General features: G+C 44.5%; 1 protein-coding gene across 1 annotated transcript; it reads right to left on the reverse strand.

Annotated features, from left to right (window-relative positions):
- Positions 1–3504: 3504 nt before the first annotated feature.
- On the reverse strand, positions 3505–14232 carry LOC140498055 (putative serine protease 45). Its single transcript, XM_072599392.1, has 5 exons — positions 14082–14232; positions 10727–10886; positions 9450–9724; positions 5500–5663; positions 3505–3668 (listed from the first exon to the last, which is right to left on the reverse strand). The coding sequence occupies exons 1-5, from the start codon at positions 14230–14232 to the stop codon at positions 3534–3536; spliced, it is 885 nt and encodes a 294-aa protein (XP_072455493.1). The 3' UTR covers positions 3505–3533.
- Positions 14233–18767: the final 4535 nt, after the last annotated feature.

Consider the following 18767-nt stretch of genomic DNA (forward strand, 5'->3'; position numbering starts at 1 on the left):
AGAGGCTGCTGGTCCAGCCCTGTGGAGGGGCTGCCCCTTTCCCCAGTGGTAGTAGTGGTGGTGGTAGTAGTAACTGGTAGTAGCAGTGGTAGTAGTGGTGCTGGTAGTAGTAGTGGTGGTGGTGGTAGCAATGGTAGTAGTGGTAGTGGTAGTAGTGGTGGTGGTAGTAGTAGTAGTGGTGGTGGGAGTAGTGGTGGTGGTAGTGGTAGTGGTGGTAGTAGTAGTGATAGTGGCCGTAGTAGTAGTAGTAACTGGTAATAGTGGTGGTAGCAATGGTACTAGTGGTAGTGGTAGTGGTAGTAGTAGTGGTGGTGGTAGTAGTGGTGATAGTGGCCGTAGTAGTAGTAGTAGTGGTAGTAGTAGTAACTGGTAATAGTGGTGGTAGCAATGGTACTAGTGGTAGTGGTAGTGGTAGTAGTAGTGGTGGTGGTAGTAGTGGTGATAGTGGCCGTAGTAGTAGTAGTAGTGGTAGTAGTAGTAACTGGTAGTAGTGGTGGTAGCAATGGTAGTAGTGGTAGTGGTAGTAATAGTAGTGATAGTGGTAGTAGTAGTAGTGGTGGTAATAGTAGTAGTAGTAGTAAGTAGTAGTAGTAGTAAGTAGTAGTAGTGGTAGTAGTGGTGGGAGTAGTAGTAGTAGTAGTAGTGGCAGTAGTAGAGTGGCAGTAGTAGTGATAGTGGTAGTAACAGTAATACTAGCAGTAGTAGTGATAGTAGTAGTATGGGTGGAGATGTGGAAAGAGTTCTCCCAGGCGTGGGGCATGGTCTGCACAAGGGAGGAAACAAGCGTGTACCGACTGTCTGCTGTGTTCCAGGTGCTGTGCTAAGCGCTTTACAGATATTATCTGATTGGATTCTCACAACCAATCTGGGAAATAGATCAGGAAGCACTTTACAGATATCACTTCATTTGGCCCTCGTATTTGTTTCTCCTCTGGGAGACAGGTACTGTTATCACACTCATTTTACAGAGGAGGAAACTGAGGCAGAGGTTAAATGACATGCCCAGGGTCACTTAGCTAGTAAGTATCCCAAGCCAGATTTAAACTATCCTCTATGCCAATGAAATAAGGCTGTAAAAGTAAAAGTAGGTGGAAGTTAGATTGTAGAAGTCTTGGACTGCTCAGTTATGCATTAATGTTTTATCTGAGCGATGATGGGAGATATTTTTGAGTGGCACAGTGACCTTTTCACTCAATTCAAGCTTCTATTAAGTATCTACTGCATACAAGGTGCACTGCTGGGGGCTGGGGCAAATTGTCCTCAAGAACATAGTCAAATCTACACAGGGGTGTGCTGGAACACATACCAGCTGAGAGAGCTGATGGTTAAATTTTCAGAGGAAGCATTTACAGCTCAGAAGTCAGCAAATGCTACTAATTAGGATTGATTTGTTGATCGTCCAGACTTAGGAAAGTGATGGAGAAAACTTTAAAAATACAGATTAATCTTGAAAGTGTGTTGTGCTCTTTTGGAGAACTGCTTGTTAAATAGTTAACAGCATACCTGAGGACCTGTGCATTAGAAACAGGACTTTTAGCAGCTAGGTGGCACAGTATACCAAGCGTAAGACTTGAAATTAGAAAGTCCGAATCCCACCTCAGACACTCCCTAGCTGTGTGACCCTGGGTAAGCCTCTCTGTGCCTCCGTTTAATAATAGCTAAAAATAGCACCTATCTCACAGAGTTGTTTGTGAGACTTGCGGTAACTCAAGAGTTTGAACAGTAAATAAAGGAAGAAATGACTTCCAGTCCTGGGAAGAAAGATCACAGGCCTCTCTCTATGCATACAAAAAGCACATGAAACACCCTCTCTCCCCACTGCACTCACAATTCTCATCTCATCGATAAGGAAACTAGCCCCCAAAAGTGTGATATTCAACCCAAGACAACACAGCAAGATGGTGGCAGAGGAGACAACCTACTCCATTGAGTTCTTCCTGATTCCTCCACTTTCCAATCTATAAGTGATTACTCACTCCCTCGTCTGAGCTCACGTTATTGTACTTTGCTTACAATTGGTGCACCATTCATCTGTGCATGCACGCAATGCAGAGGAGAGAACCTTAGAATGGACTTTAACACGACTGCAGAATTTCAAGAACTGCATTCAAGCCCAAAGCTAGGAGTGATTTCCCAAGTTCACACATCGAGTTATGGCTAAGCAGGGATTTGAACTGAGGTCTTTTAACTCCAATCTAGGATTCTTTCTGTTGCATCCTAGGATTTCATTGGCTTAGGAAACACTGAGGTGAGGAAACTCCCCTTATCAGTTCAGGTGAGCACCTTCTCTGTAACTTACAGTCTTCGAGAGTTGCCCAGGACTCTGAGAAGTTATGTGACCTGCCATGGCTTACACAAATCAGAAACAAGACTTCAAGACTGGCTCCCTATCCACTGCTCTACACTGCCTATCCTTCTACATTATAGTCCTACAAGTCTTTGATGATATTCCCCCCACCTGCAAGCCTTCTCTTTTTAGGGCTAAATTTCCCCAGTTCCTTCAACAGCTACTCTTTAGGGTCTCCAGTCCCCTCCCTGGTCACTCTCTAGTAGATGCTCATCACTGAGTCTGGTACCCAGAACTGAACATAATCCTCCAAATGTGGTCTGACAAGGGCAAAGACAGGTGGGACCAACACTTCCATGGTCTGGGAAACCATTTCTCAATACAGACTAAGGTCACCTTCATTTTCTTGGCTGCCAGATCACATTGTTGACTCATCCCTTTTAAGGGCCCCCACATCTTTTCCAGATGACTTGCCATCTAGCCATGCCTCCTCCATCTTGTATGATGAAGTTGAGTTTTGGAAAGCATTAGACTTTACCTTTATCCCACCTGCTCCTTTTCATCCCAGACTCAATGATCTCCAGCCTTTTACCTGTCGAGAGCTAACCACACACGCAAGGATTTCAGATCTTTCCTTCCTTCTGGATCAAAGCTGAGGTCCTTTCTCCCACCTCTTTGCTCACCCATCCCATCCTCCCCATTCCAAGAAATGAAGTGACAGACAACTCTTTGTTGCTCTCTCTAAGTTTAACTGTAGCTCTTTTCATCCTTACTCTGGAGGCACACACGCTTTCTTTGGAGGTTCCCCCAAGGTAACCAAGGGACACAGGGGATCTTCTCCCTCCTGATAAGATGACACACTGACCCCCCTCTCCCAAATCCTTCTGCCGGGGCCCCTCTTCTCTCCAACCTTGCCCCCTGCCTCACAGGCCCCAGATGAGTTTGTGACCCTAGCATCTGATACAACGTCTTGTCTCATCCACCTCCCATGTTACTCACTTCCCTCTATCTCAACTACTTCCCTTTTTGGGGCCCAGCTCTATGAGAGGCTATGAAGCCCAAGGAAGAGGAGTAAAGTCCTCTGGGAAACAGCAGGAGGATAGCAGGAGACTGAGGAAGACCTGGAGAGAAGTGAGGAGAGTGTTTCCCAGGGCCTTCAGAAAAGATAGGGCAACAACCCCAAAAGGAGAGTGATCCAGGAGAAGTCCAGGAGAGGGGAGGCTGAGACTTTCATGTGGTTTGTAATTCACTTCGAGAACTTGCTGACACGGACATAAACAGTTGGCACCTCAGCTTGGGTACAAGTTTTCACCCAACTCATCACCCCTACCAGCATCCAGGTCTTCTTGGCTTCACACACAAGGGACCCTCCATGATTACCCTTGGGAAAAAGAGAAGAATTAACCACAGGGATCTCAGGGTTGGGGATTCCAGGCCAGCTGGACCCTAGATTCAGAACAATAGGGTTGAGGGTGGCATAGGGAGGAATACACTACTCTGTCCCCAGGAGTCTCATGGAAATCATCGTGGAGGGGCTTTTGGGGAGGGAAAGCAGACACCAATGGACCACAGCATCCCCATTAGGGCCAGGGTAATTAGAAGATGGGGGCTCCACAAGAAGGAATGGTTAGGAGACTCTGGGCTTGGAGGAGTACTCTCATTTGTCTGTTTCTGGAGTTATCCAAACAAGGCAGCATATAGCTGCTGAAGGGACTAAGGACCTTGGAGGTCCTCTAGGACAATCCTTTCATTGTATATTCAAGAGAACCCTGGCATCAAACACTGACAGGTCACCCAAGTAAATGGCAGAGATGAGATCTGAATGAGAAGATCAGGGATTCAAAGATGGGAGGAACCGTAGAGGTCATCCAGCCCAACCAAAGTTGAGAACCAGAGAGGTTATCGACTTACTCAAGGTCAACACAGAAAACCAATGACAGAGCCAATACTGGAACCCAAGTCTTCTTCCTCCAAAATCACCACTTTCCACTGTAGCTCAGCTGAGTAGAGTCATGTATCATCAGAAAAAATCCTATCTAGGGCAATGGATATGAACCGAAAGATAGAATCTGAGGGATGAAGGATCATTTAGGACACTCCTAACTGATAAAGAACCTAATTACCTCCTAAGGCAGCTCATCCCATCACTGGGTAAGTCTATTATGACATTGTTATATGTTGACCTAAAGGTCTTAATTCTGCACTCCAGAGCTAAGCAAAATGAATGTAAGACATCTTCCACATGGGAGGCCTTCAAATATTTCAAGACAATAATTATGTTCCTTCCCAAGTCTTCTCTTCTTGAAGCTAAATAAATGTCCCTATTTCCTTCATTCGTTCCTAATTTTTCAGGGCGTCATTTTCCTCCTCAACAGCCTGGTTCCTTTCTTTCTGGATTTTCTCTAGCTGATCAGTCTTCATTTTAAAAATGGTCTGAACGGAGTAAAGGACAATGGGACCGTCACTGCCCTTTGCTGAACCCTGGCTTCCTATTAATACACTCTAAGATCACATGAGCATTTTTAGTTTTCATATCACATCATTGACCTGCATCATGCTTGCAGACCACAAGGACTCCCAAGATCGTTTTCTCTTTTCCCAGACACAACTACTTGTGCTGTTAATTTATTGAACCCAAATATAGGACTTTACGCTATCTTTTGACTATTATGCTACTTGTTAGCTGTCTCTCCCAGCTCTGTTACCTTCAAGGTTGATGAGCATGACATTTGTGACATAAACCAAGTCTTTGATAAAATTATTGAAGAAAATTGCACCAGGGAGAAAATTCTGGCTTCTCTTGTGTTTGATGTCCATGCATTACTTGCTACTCTTTGGATCCTTCCATTCAAACAGTTCTAAATCCATTTAACTATAGCATTCATCCAGCCCTCCTTTCTCCATCTTGACCACAAAAACAACTTTCTCAAGAGGTGCTGGAGAATGCCCTGCAGTCCAGCTGTATTCTAATATGCACAATCTAATAATTTAGAGATCAGAGTGGAAAAGGAAATGAATGAAGCTAGTCTGGCAGAATTTTTTCTTAATCAACCCATACTAGGTCCTAGGGATTACCACTTCCATTTCTAAATGTTCAAAAGCCACTCATTGGATAATGCCTTCTCTAATTGTTTTATTGTCCATATCATGTCTAAGGAAGCCATGAGACTTGGGCCTCTGACCTCTGACTTCAGAAGACACAGAGAACTCACCTGGCATAAAGTTCCATTTTTTTGGCCTATAACGCAAACCACAGATCCTACGATGAAAGGGATATATCGGGGTGAAGGGGGAATAATATGGTAAAGCTGGTCACACCTCTTGTGGTTAACGATGAATACTTTTGTCTCCTGGAGCTCTGAGGATAATGGCTGATCTGCCTTGGGAAAACAGGTTAGTGGCCAGAAGTTGAACACTTTCCTCTTCCCCCTATCGCCCTTCAGGGACTCCTTTGCATTCACTCCTTCATTAAGGAAATATTGATGACCTTCCACCACAAACCCCATATGTTCTTAGAGGCCCTATGGCACTCAGTCACACCTGGGTAATTCTAGACTGGACACAGAGCACACAAAGACAGACCATGGAGTTGAACGCGATGAGTACAGACCTAACAAATTACATTTATATACACATCAATCTGAAGAGGAAAAAAATGCATTTCTTTAGGTTTCAAACACTGTGTGACAAATATAATGCAAAAATAAAGAACTTTTGAAAAGTTCAAAACACATTTATGGAGCAGCTACATAGGTACTGCTTGATAAATTCTTGTGGATTGCGTGGCATAATGGGAAAACTCTTTCCCATTTCCTGACCCTCCCCCCCTTCCAAGAAGGTCAGGCAAATTGAGCTCCAGACAAGACCCAGCACCAACTAGTTATAGGAGCTTGGACAAATTATCGCCTCTCTCTGGGCCTCAGTTTCCCCACATGTAAAATGAGGGGATTAACTGATTCAATGATTTCTAGGCGAGTTCCAACCTGTAGTATCTGTGTTCTATGATATTGTACTGACCTGAAGGGGAAAGAGGAAACTAAGCAGGGACTGATGATACGAGAAGGGATGTTTGACTGAGAATGCTTCCAAAGGACTTTCCCACTTTGGAGTTAGAGAAGGTCCAAGGGGAAGAAAATGGCTGAATTCCTTTCGCTTGGCTATGTACAATTGTACAATGATTTTCTTTCCTTCTCTACCCTCTCGAGGGAGGTGGTGTGGGAGGGAGAGGAAATAGATTTTTAGCTAGTTATTTAAAATAAAATAGAACTTTGTAAAGGAACTAAGCATTGTTTAGTTGTAAACCAAAATGAGACTTGGGAAAAGATAAAGGCAAAGAATGCTTGCTGCCTTTTGGCTGAAACCTTGGCCTGATTTCATTGCATGGAACACAAAGCAAGCCGGTGACTAGAAAAGAAATTGCCAGGTCCCCGAGAGGAGCCAGAGAGGGCATGAGGGGAGCTAGGCATGCCTGTGACCCAAAGGCCTTTCCACAACAAAACCTTCTGCACTGGTGGCTTAAATACGAACTAGAAGGGGGAGAGAGGGTTACCGTAAATGATGAGAACCCTGCTCCAGCCTAAGATGAAAATCCCTCTCCTTTCGAAGGTATGGGACTTAAGCTCACATTCCGGCTGCTTTTCACTATTTACAAAATGCTTTCCATCCCTCTACCCCCTAAAGTAAATAATGCAAGAATAATTCTTCAACGCTTTGATGTGACCATTATCTCACTGATTGGGGTACTCCCTCCAGTGACTGGAGAGCCTCACCTCGCCATGCCCTCTCATTGCAGACTCTGCCCTCCCCTAAATCCTCCATGGGGGTGGAGGAGGGTGTTGGCTGGAGGGAGGGCTTTCCCTAGATTTCTTGAAACTCTGTGGTTGACAATGGAGGACAAAGGCTCTTGGGTTAGCTCTCTTGCACTCCCTTTCCTTTTCTGATATCCCTTGGGTCAATTCTCTTGCTTTTGACAATTTTTCAAAGGAAAAAGCTAAACTTATCTTAGCCTTGGAGTCAGACAATTATGGGAGGATTCTAGCCATATACCAGAGCCTGCTCAGACTCATCATATATCTCACCATTGCCATTTGACTGACATAGCTATAACTACTTAGACTCATGGTCATATGACATCACCAGAAGAATACTGATTTTTTAAAAAAAGGGTGTGTTTTTGTTTCAGGAAGAGGCTTGGAGTTACCAAAAGTTCCCAAAGTCAATCCAGCCCATTCTCATCCTCCTATTAATTCTGAGCCAAATTCATTATCTGTCTTCAGTATCTATCCAAGATTTACACACTGATAGACCAGCTCCATTGCCCATCCAACTGCATAGCACTATTCATCCACTTGGTTTCCAAGTGTGAATAGATAGAGCCAAACTCTTTTGAGTGGTTATAAATCTCATCGAGAATTTTGTTTTACTAACAAATGACAAGATTTGTCCAGGGTCACATAGCTAATAAGTGCATTTGGATGGCTAGGACTTAAGGCCAGATTTCCTGTTTCCCAATCCTGGGCTCTTTCCATTATATCATTCTGGTGACCTCCAAGTTCCTTCCTAGCATTCTACTTGTCTCAGTCAGCACTGTTCCAGGGAAGTCCTAGCTGTGAATGCAAACAGTCTGGGACAGGACAAAGATGGGAGGAAAGCTAGAGGAGACCTTAGAGGCCATCTGGACTAGCCTTTCATTTTTACAGACAAGGAAACTGAGACCCAGAGAGATTAACTGATTTGTCCACAGCCCCAGAGCTATTATTTAAACCCAGGTGGTCTGATTTTAAATCCAGCTTTCATTATACTTATGAAGAGTCTGGCCTGTCTGTAAACTTCTCAGAAGTCCTGGGATCTGCCCAGAGTAACTTCTGACCATCATCTATAGCTTAGGAGTTAGAATCCCAGGATGTCAGTGTTAGAAGAGGCCTGATTGGTGACCATGTGGTCTGACACAGGAAGCAGCTGAAACATAGAATAACGAAGCAATTGCCACCAACATTGAGCCTAGGGATGAGTCAATGCAGTGTAATGGAAAGAACTCTGGCCTGGGGGTCAGGTGGGAGTGTGGTAAATATTTAATAACCAGCTCTCCAGAGGGAAAAAAATGTATGCAGGACATACATTTAAGTTTAATGTGACTCAATAACACTTTCTCCCTCACTTTCTTAAATCTAGACAATCAACAAAGCGATAAATCGAGCGTTTGACAATTGAGATGCAAATGCTTATGTTGAAAATTTAATAATTGTATCTCAGAAGTTCATTTGAGCTGGTTCCGGCATGCCACTTGTATCAGGAGACCTGGTTTTGAGCCTGGGTCCTATCAGTCACTCACTCAGTAAACATTCATTAAGCTCCTGCTCTGTGCTAAGCACCCTAATAAGCACAGAGGATCACAAAAAGAGCGCATGGCAAAATCACAACATGGGAACTTGGAAGTATTTTCAACCCTTCTGGATTAATTTCCACATCTGTAAAATGGAAATACCAATACTTATCAAATCTACATCAGAGCCATTGTGAGGGAAACTCTGACAAGTGCTATATATCTATGAAGTGCGGTCACTTTTAACTAGTCAAGAAGGAACCAAGTCAAGAGCCCAAACCCAAGTCTTTTGCCTTTTTTGTGAATTTCAACAGCATTGATTCTTGAAAAGAAAATGCCAACATAAGGCTGGGAAGAGGAGCTGCAGCCAGAGGTAGATATTGAGGGCTGAAGTCCAAGAAAGGGAAGAAGAAGAAGGCACTGAATAATTCTACAGATAAACATGGCACCCTGCACCAACAGCAGCCATTTGGAGCTTTGGGGCCATGGTTATCACCATCCCTCTGGCCTTTACGGAGGCTTTCGTTGGAAAATCCCAGGTCAGTTGGGGCACTCTAGTAGCTGCCTCAATGGTGTAATTAAACAGATGGAATGGAACAATATGACTCTTTATATTCCTGATTGGGGGTAGAGGAAAGAGGGAAACTTTCATAGGAGCATTGGGATATGAATTAAGAGTTCAAAGAGACCTTAGAGCTAATCAAGTTGAAACCTCTCATTTTACAGAAGACGGCCCCCCCCCCCAAAATTCATTGACTTGCCCAAGGTCACCCAGCAAATAACTGTCCAAGGCAGGATTCAAACCCAGGTCTCGTTGGATCACTGTATACCTCCCTTCACCTTTATAGCTTCCTCTCATCTCTCCCCATCCTGTCACCCAGCACTGGGTTCCAATCTTCAAATCAAGCAGGGAATGAGGTAGACAGATAGGTTGGACATATTTGGTGAAGGGCACAGAGAAATTCAGGCAGAGGAGGGCAATGTCACCCATTATTAAGGCCCGACTCCTGTACTTTGGATGAAGGAGAATGTCCATGACAGGGATTTCTTGGGAAGTGTTGGAGTTATTAGGATAGAGATTCGTGTCCCCCATCATAACTGAGTAATCGAAATTGCTGTAGGAAAGAAAGAGAATTAAATGTACCTTTACCTTGGGACCAGCCAAATATGTGCGGGTGCCCCAATGACTCTACCAGCCCCTCAGGCTCTACCATCTCCCTAGGTGGGAGAAGAAAGCCAACAGTGATAGTGAGACAGGGTAGCAGTGAGAGTGGAGAAGGGGGCTGAACTAACTGAAATGCCCACTCTGTCTTGTGATGGGGCTCTTGGTTTTCCCTCTCCCCCAGTTCCCATATGGAAGCCTCAGTCCTGTCCTGAAGCTTTCCCAGAGATAATCAAGTTTCTCCCTACATTGTCTCATAGCAATGATGGATGAAGTGTCTCTTCACCCTCATTTTTCACACATGATGCCATGCCCTTCTCTAGTCAGTGAGGTCAGTGCTCAGTTATTATGTGTGTTTTGAGTAACCACAATTGGATAGAAATCTCCCTGTGAGTCAGGACCAGATCTTTATCTCCTAAAGAATAGATAAGGTTCAGGATTCATGGAAGTCCCATCTATTGTGTGAGTGACTGAATGTTTAAGGGCCTCCTATCAAAACCCTTCCAGTGCTTTTCAGACTAGATATCAGTTACAGAGCTATAACTAGGGATTTTTGCTCCTAGGATACAGAATACCTAAACTTACCCCCAGTTGAGCAAGGCAGGTGGTGGTAGTTGTGGTGAGACTGTGTGTGGGCAAGAGTACAGGGCTGCTGCTGAGAAGGGGAGAGAGAAGAGAGAGGAGAAATAGAGAGATAGAAACAGAGAAAAAGAGAGCCAGAGAGAGAGAGAGAGAGAGAGAGAGAGAGAGAGAGAGAGAGAGAGAGAGAGAGAGAGAGAGAGAGAGAAGGCTGATAACCTTTGGGTAGCTTCCAATTTTAACTTGTTATCCTTGCAAAGTGCTTTATTTCTACCATATTATTTCTATTTGTGATTTCTACCACACTGAAGGGCTGTGTCCTGGGGCAAAGCCCTGATTGTTCTACACCAGTTACAATGCTGATCAGCTGACTCACCTATTGATGCAGTGGGCAGCCGTCACCACCCATTCTCTGGCCAGGAGGGCCCCTCCACACACATGGTGCTCATTCTGTCTCAGGCTTACTTGCCATGGCCACTTGCGCTCCATAGAATCTTGCATATTTATGGTCTCCATCCAATTAGGTTGGTCACAATCTAGGGGAGAAGAGGAAGGGGATGGAAACAAACACAGAAGGAGAGGGGAGTGAAAGATAGGGAGAAGAGAGCAAGGAAAGAAAAAATAGAGAAAAGGAAAGGAGAAAGAGAAAGATAAAAAGGAAGGTAAAGAAAGAAAGGAAGAGATTAGTGAGATAGAAAGAAAAGACAGAGAAAAAAGATGGGAGAAAGATGGAAAAGGAGATAAAGAATTAGTGAGAGAGAAAGTGAGAGAAAATAGGAGGAGGGAGGACCAGACAGACAGACAGAGACAGAGACAGAGACAGAGACAGAGAGAGAGAGAGAGAGAGAGAGAGAGAGAGAGAGAGAGAGAGAGAGAGAGAGAGAGAGAGAGAATGAGAATGTCAGAGGTTGAGGACCCCAGAAAATGAGGGACTCACTGTATCCTCAAGGCTAAAGGGGCTACTTGCACCAAAAGGAGTTTTGGAATGAATGTTGGTCCTCAAATGCGGCAAAAGAAGGACCCTGGTCTGAAAGCACCTAGTGATTGTAACCAAAGGGAGTGGATCATTTTGTGGAGCAAGAGAATTCCAGGCTGTGGCAGAGCAGTTCATTTGGTGTGGATTGGGAAGTCATTTAGGACAAATGAGTCCATGTGAAACTTGGGAAGTATGTGTAGAGAGGGACACAGTGGAAGAGAGGGCTTGGGTATCATCTGGAAGAAAGTTAACTTCCTGGGCTCTGACTGCAGAAGGGTTATGTGTGGGAATCTGTATTCTGGTGTTCCCTGCCCCCACCTCCATCCTTCCATAGAGAGCACCATCAAGCAGAGCCATGGTGAAAAGTTATTCATCAGATTTGGACTCCTGTCATTGGTCTGAATTAAGAATCACCTGAACTTTCCTAGTTCAGTTTAGGCAGAGTGGGTTGGCTGGATAGATGGGGACCTAGACTGCTAAGGGCACTCCCATCCAACTAGTTACCCAGGCTCAAGACCTCAACATTATCCTTGACCCATCCCTCCAGCTCCCTCATCTCATATATCCAATCTATTGTCAAAACCCATTGTTGCCGTCTCCATGACATCTCTTGTATCTGTCCCTTTCTCAGATCCTTATTACTTTTTCCTATCCAATGAAATATCTGTAAAGTGCCTATGGGCACGCAGAAGGCACTTAACCAATGCCCGCTCCCTTCCCTCCCTTACTTTCCTTCTCCCTTGGACTATCGTAACAGTTTCCTATTTGGTCTCCCTCCCTCAAATCTTTCTCCATTCCAATCCATGATCCACTCAGCTGCCAAAGCTGTCTCTGACAAGGCAGGTCTGACCATGTCACTCCACTACTCAGTGGATGGCTCCCTATTACTTCTAGGGTCAACTGATTTTTAAAGCCCTTCTCAACTTGACTCTAACCTGCCTCTCCATCCTTATCATATACATTAATCCTCTGACCACTTTACGATTTGGCCAGTGGCTTTTTTCTCCTCATACACAGAACTCTATCTCTGATCTCTTTGTCTTTGCACTGACTGGAGGGCACTTTCTTCTCACTTCTGCCTAGAATCCCTTGCTTCCATAATGGGAGCCCAGTAAGATGCTTTTTGTTCTGGATGGTAGATCTCTCATTTCTAGATGGTAGATCACTCATTCTCAATCTTCTAAATGCTAGGCTTCTATAGACCTCCCCCATTAAGCCAGATTTCACAGTCTGACTGCCCCTGAGATCCCCTTAGCCCCAGACTCACATTTTCTTTGTATTTTCCAAGTACAACCCCAATAGAAGTCCTGCCCTACCACCCCAGAAGGACAGCTTGGCTTCCCCAAATCCCAGGTCCCTCCCAGAAATGGAGACAGATATTCTTGAGCCTAGACATCTGTATTCCAATACGGGACAGGTGATTTCCTACACACCTTGTTGTAGGACGTCAGAGTAACCTGGAAGGTAGGGAGAAAGAAGAACAAAGATAAGAGGTGAGATAATTGTTGGAAGTGAGAGGACCAGGATGGGGTGAGTCAGAAGTAGGGCTGAGATAGAAAGAAAGGAAAAACAACTGGAGGGAGGGAGATGAGAGAAGGTGTCAGATAACAGGAAACCAGGAGAAAGTAGGGAAGTTACAATTGAGTGGATGTGAAATTACTGGGAAAGGGTAAGATAACAGGGAGAAAGTTGGATTTGGGGAAGAGGCTGGAATAAGAGAAGGGAAATAAGATGAGGAGAGGGCGGAAATCAAGAAAGATAAAAGGGTTATAGGCATGAGCTGAGATAATGAGCAGGTGAAATCACTGGGAAAGAGGTGGAAGAGGAGATGACATAGAGACTGAAATTGTGTGTGTGTTCATCCTTCATTGCTGAAGAAGACCATGCCATCAGAGAAATAATGACATGACTTGCACTTGACTTTGTTTTGAGGGAGGGAGGGCTGTGCAGGTCACCAGCCTCACTTCTCTTCCAGAGCCATCTGAATCCAGTGAGCAGATATCCATCAGGATGACTGGAGATGACCCAGGATGAGGCAACTGGGGTTAAGTGACTTGCCCAAGGTCACACAGCTAGTGAGTGTCAAGTGTCTGAGGTGAGATTTGATTTGAACTCAGGTCCTCCTGACTCCTGCACTGATGCTCTACCCACTGCACCACCTCAAGAGACTGAAATAACATGGTGCCTGGGGAGGAGAGCTGTCTAGGTGGGACCTCACCAGAGAGGAAGATGTTCAGGAAAAGAATTAAATACCAGAAGTGGTAAGAGAATAGGGAGAGCGGGAAATAATAGGAGATAGAAGTAAGGATGATAGTGAGACTGAGCTAAAAAGCGGATTAAAGATCACAAGCCAGGCTGGCTTCATTGGAAGAGGTCCCAAAATGATGAGGTGAAAGGGTGAAATTCTGGAAATACTGAAAACAGGGAAAGGGTGAGGAAAGAGAGGCTGTGAGCTAAATTGGGGAGAGGGGTAGGGTAAGGTACATGAATATAAAAAGGGGGAAGATGGAGGGACCGGAGGTCTTAGATTACAGGGAGGGAGGGATGGAGGGAAAAGGAGATAACAGGAAGGATGGATTGAGGGTGAATTGAGACAAAAGGGAGAGAACAGGAGAAGGGGAGAGGAAGGTGATACTGAAAAGGGCTGGAATGAGCAGGGAAAGAGGATGGGACCCCAGAGAGGGGTGGAGATAAGGAGCAGAGGAGAGGGAAGGAGAGAGGAGGTGGGGAGGTAACAGGGAGGAGGAGATCTCACTCCAGGCCGGCAGCAGCAGCAGCAGCAGCAGCAGTGGGGACAGGAGGCCCGGGGGGACGGCTCCAAGGCGGCCCAGCCAGGCTCCTGAGGCCCCAGGCTTCTGGGAGCAGGGAGCTCCTGCGGGGACTGCGGCCAGCCTGCTGGCCTCCATCTTGGGGGTCTGGAGCTGGGGAAGCAGATAGGGGGTGCCACTCTGGATGGGTGGTCCGGCCTGGAACGAGGCTGCACTTGGCAGCAAAAGGAGTCAGCCAGGGTGCGAAGCTGGCATCAGAACCCAGCCCTCTGGAGTCCCAGCCCTCTGGCTCGTCCCACAGCACAACTGACAAGCATCTCTTAAGGGCCTTTTGTGTGCCAGGCATAGAGACAGAAGGGAAACAACCCCGGACCTCAAGGTGATTACAATGTATCAAGAGGGGACTATATGTGTGTGTGTGTGTGTGTATACACACATGCATGTTATACCCACAGGGTCGTGCACATATGTGTACACGTGTGTGCACACATTGTGTATGCACACATCTACATACCTGCATGTGTATATATGTGTATGTGTATATGTGCGTATACATGCAGATATATGTGTATGTGGGTATGTGGGTATATGTATATATTGTGCATGTGTGTATAGATTATATATGTGTCCGTATACATGCGTATATGTACTTGTGTGTATGTGTATGTCTGTATATATGTGTGTATGTGTACATATGCATATATATGTGTGTGTATGTACGTGTGCCTATGCATATCTCCACAAGGATTTCCCTGAACTTGTGATGACCACGTGTGAAGCAGGAAGAAGCAGTGCTATATTTTCCACTGTGTTTTATATTATGTGTTTTATATCACTGGCACATCCTCAATCAGTTTCACATGCGTCTCATAATTCTTGTCATGGTTCCTATGCTTTTAAAGATTTTCTTTTACTTTTGTAATGTCATATGAAGGATATAATTTTAAATTTTTATAGCTTTGAAACGTACGCCTGATTTATCATGGCAACTGGTCATCCAGCCTCAGCTGAAAGGCCTCTACTCACTGCCTTCCAAGTAGCCTGTTTCATATTGCGCCAAACCCAAATCAAACTCCCTGTCACGTCCATTGTTCTCATGAAGTCTACTCAGTGGGAGCTAACTGAAATAAGTCTAAGCCCTCTTCCCCAGACAGCCCTTCAAATTAATATTCAAAGACAGTTAATTAAACCTCCCTTAGGTCTTCTTTTGTCTCCTCTGGGCTAATATCCCTAATTCCTTCAACCAGTTCTTGTAATTTTCAGTTCTCTCCCCACTTTGGTTGTCCCTTTCCAGATGTACCCCAGTTTCTCTGAGTCCTTCCCATGAAGGCATCTGGGTCCCCATCTTTTATCTTTTAGCTCATATTACAAACTGGTATCAAGAAGGTATGTTATAACATCTGGTGTGATCTTATCTGAACGGGAAACTCTTATCGGTCTCCCTTGAATGATCAATTCTGAAACAATGTCCTGTGCTGAGATCTTTGAAAAGCTTTTTTTAATCATTTAAATTCATTTGCTGATGTAGTGCTGTACCTGTCAGTTACTTAGAGGAACATTTTCTATAACTATGCAGTACAATCACAGGAGGAATAGGTTTAAAATCTCAAGGGAATAGCAAGAAAAGGCATAAATGAAAAAGCACTGCAGTGTCAGATCTCAAATTACATCATTAAGCGCTAGCCTTCAATCATCTGGTAGATGATTTCCAGAAAATGTATGGATTTTAAAGTTATTTTAAATGGGATTTCTTTTTTCTGTTTCTTTCTTCTAGTCCCTTCAAAATCATTCTTATTGGAGGCCTAATCATTTTCTAAAGGAAAAAAGACTGATCAGCCCAGGAAGAACTTCTCCCTAAAGGAATCAGAGCAGAGTTCACCTCTCACTGGGTGCAAAGGCAAATCCTTAGAGGTGGTGCTCAAAAGGGGATTCATTGATTTTAGGGAAATGATTCTGCAGGGTATGACAAAAGTTAAGTGACCATTGACTTCTCAGTTTAAGACAACAGAGCTTGTGATCTACACTCCGAAGTCTTGCTGGATTTTGAGTGCGGAATTTTGTCCTTGTTCCTGAATACTATAAAATGTATGGTGATTGGGAAGGAGCATTTTGATTTGGGGGAAGGGGAATTCTGCAGTTTAAATCTCTTTCTAAGTAGGAATGCTTGAAAAAATATATTTATATATTTCATGCGTGTGTGTATATATATGTGTATATACATATACATATGATTGGTGTACACATCTATATACATGTGTGTGTACATATGATGTCAACACCTTCCCCCATCCGTTATCTTCAGTTTGTCTTGACTATATCTTGTTTATACATAACTGTTTACAAGTAGTCTCCTCCATTAGACTGTGAACCTGGAAGTGTAGGTAGGGACTATCTTTTGCCTTTCTTTAGCACTTAGCACAATGCCTGGCCCATAGTAGATGCTCAATAAATACTTATTGACTGGACTATATATGTATACAAACATAGAAACATATACACAGAGAGATGAAGAGATCTATCGTCTCTGAGAAAGAGACAATATTTTCTTCCATATTCCTAAAATGTGGTGCCCAGATCCATGAGGAATCTAATTAAGGCTCTATCCAGCAATATATATCATTACACTTTAGCATAAATATACATTGTATATACATAAATATTCTTTATTATATTATATATACATTATCCTCTATCATAAATATCAAGTCCTCTGTTTGGCTTTGAAGTCCTTCAAAACCTGGACCCAACTTACCCTTCCGCAGGATGTGCATTGTACATTATTCTCCTTGCTGGACTGTTCCTTCCCCACATTCCATGATCCATCCACATTGGTCTCTTCTCTGCTATTCACAGCTGAAATTCATCTCTCATCTACATTCCTTTGTACAGGACATCTCCTGGGGCCTGGAATGCACTCTCTCCTCATCTGCACTTCAAAGAATCTCTCGTTTCCTTCAAGATGCAGCTCAAATACTACTTTCTACATAAGACCTTTTGTGACCGCAAGTACTGGTTCTTTCTCTCTCAAACTACCTTTGTGTAAGGGGTAAAGGGAGGACGATCACCTCTGGTGTGAGGGCTTGCCAGGCCCTTTCCAGGGCTGCTTATCCACCTTTATTGTCCCATAAGTCATCCCACCCTCACCCCTGGCTCCATGTAGCATGCATAGCAGCCACACCCTGGTAAAACCATCATGGCAGATGGGCTAAACCAGGTTTAGGTAGTTGACAGGCTTCAAATCTGTAGGTGAGTTAATGGGAAGTCTACCCCAAACCTGTGGAAACTTCCCTAGGTAGAAGGGGTGGATGAGAACAATTTGTTTCAGTTCCATGGAGGCAGCTGAAGAGCTTGGTCAGACAAGATTCCTAAGGTCATCCACTGCATCCTGGACCATCTCCAATCATCTTGGCTTTTGTCACGCTACTGGACTTTGATGACTCTGGAAGAGAGAGTGAGGCTGACGACTTTGTGCAACGCTCTCATGCTTAAATCCAACAGACGGACGAGTCAACGCATCGCCCTGTGACAGCATTTGTCTTCTTTGAAAATGAAGGACAAACAACACCACCTTTGTGTTTATTTTGTATTTATTAAAAAAGTGTATTCAGCATAAATACGTGAACCTGAAGGATCCCTTGCTAGAATGTAAACTCCAGACCTGAGGGCAAGGTCTGCTTTCCCATTGTCTTTTATCCCAAGAACCTAGCACAGTGTAAAGCACATTGAGGAGGCACTGTCTTCCTTTCCTTCCCTTCCCATGTCTATACATGTACTTTTTGATCCAGTGACACTGGATTTCTTTGTTGTTCCATGAACGAGACCCCAGGGAACACAAACCATGGTGTTCTATTGCTTTAGTGGATTCTTAAAAATCCAGGACCAGTTTCATGCAAAAGGATTAGAGGGCTAAGTCACTCTCTCCCCATGTGGCTTCACACCACATTCAGGGGAAGAATTATCTCAGAGCCCCAGAGTGTCTGGGCTCCTTGGGCCTCTAACGATCCATCTCTTAGCTCTAGGCTTTTTCACTGGCTCTCTTCCATGCCTGAAATGCTCTCCCCCCTCATTTAGACCACCCTCGTTGGGCTATAATGATGGGAGTTAGGATATCATGTGGGGGTGACAGATGGCCTCCCCCAAGCTCTATCCCTTCCTGACCCTCCCTTACCAAAGGCATAGATGTGGTCCCATCCTGTCCCAATAGAAAGGTCCACTCTTCACTTTCATTCGAGGAGAGGGGAGGCTAGATACAGGCTGTGTAGTTGATTGGGAAAACCAGGTGGGCAAGGGCAATGTCATTCTGGAAGAATTGAAATTTTGTGTATTTGAGGTAGATGAGGACCAAGATGGCATTCCCATCAGAACTGGGAAGGATGTTGATGTTGCCTCACTTCACAGTGTAATCAAGATTCTTGCAACAGAGGGAAAATAACAGAGAGAGAGAGAGAGAGAGAGAGAGAGAGAGAGAGAGAGAGAGAGAGAGAGAGAGAGAGAGAGAGAGAGAGAGAGAGAGAGAGAGAGAGAGAAGGAGGGAGGGAGGGGGGGGCAGGCAGCTGTTGTTACCAATGGATCAAAACATTGAGCCCAACTACTCCCCACAGATGAGCACCAGACTTGGAGTCAGAAGACCTGAACTTGCTTCCTGTCTCGGAAAGTCACTAAACCAGCATAAC

Source organism: Notamacropus eugenii, chromosome 1, assembly GCF_028372415.1.
Source record: "Notamacropus eugenii isolate mMacEug1 chromosome 1, mMacEug1.pri_v2, whole genome shotgun sequence".
NCBI lineage: Eukaryota > Metazoa > Chordata > Mammalia > Diprotodontia > Macropodidae > Notamacropus > Notamacropus eugenii.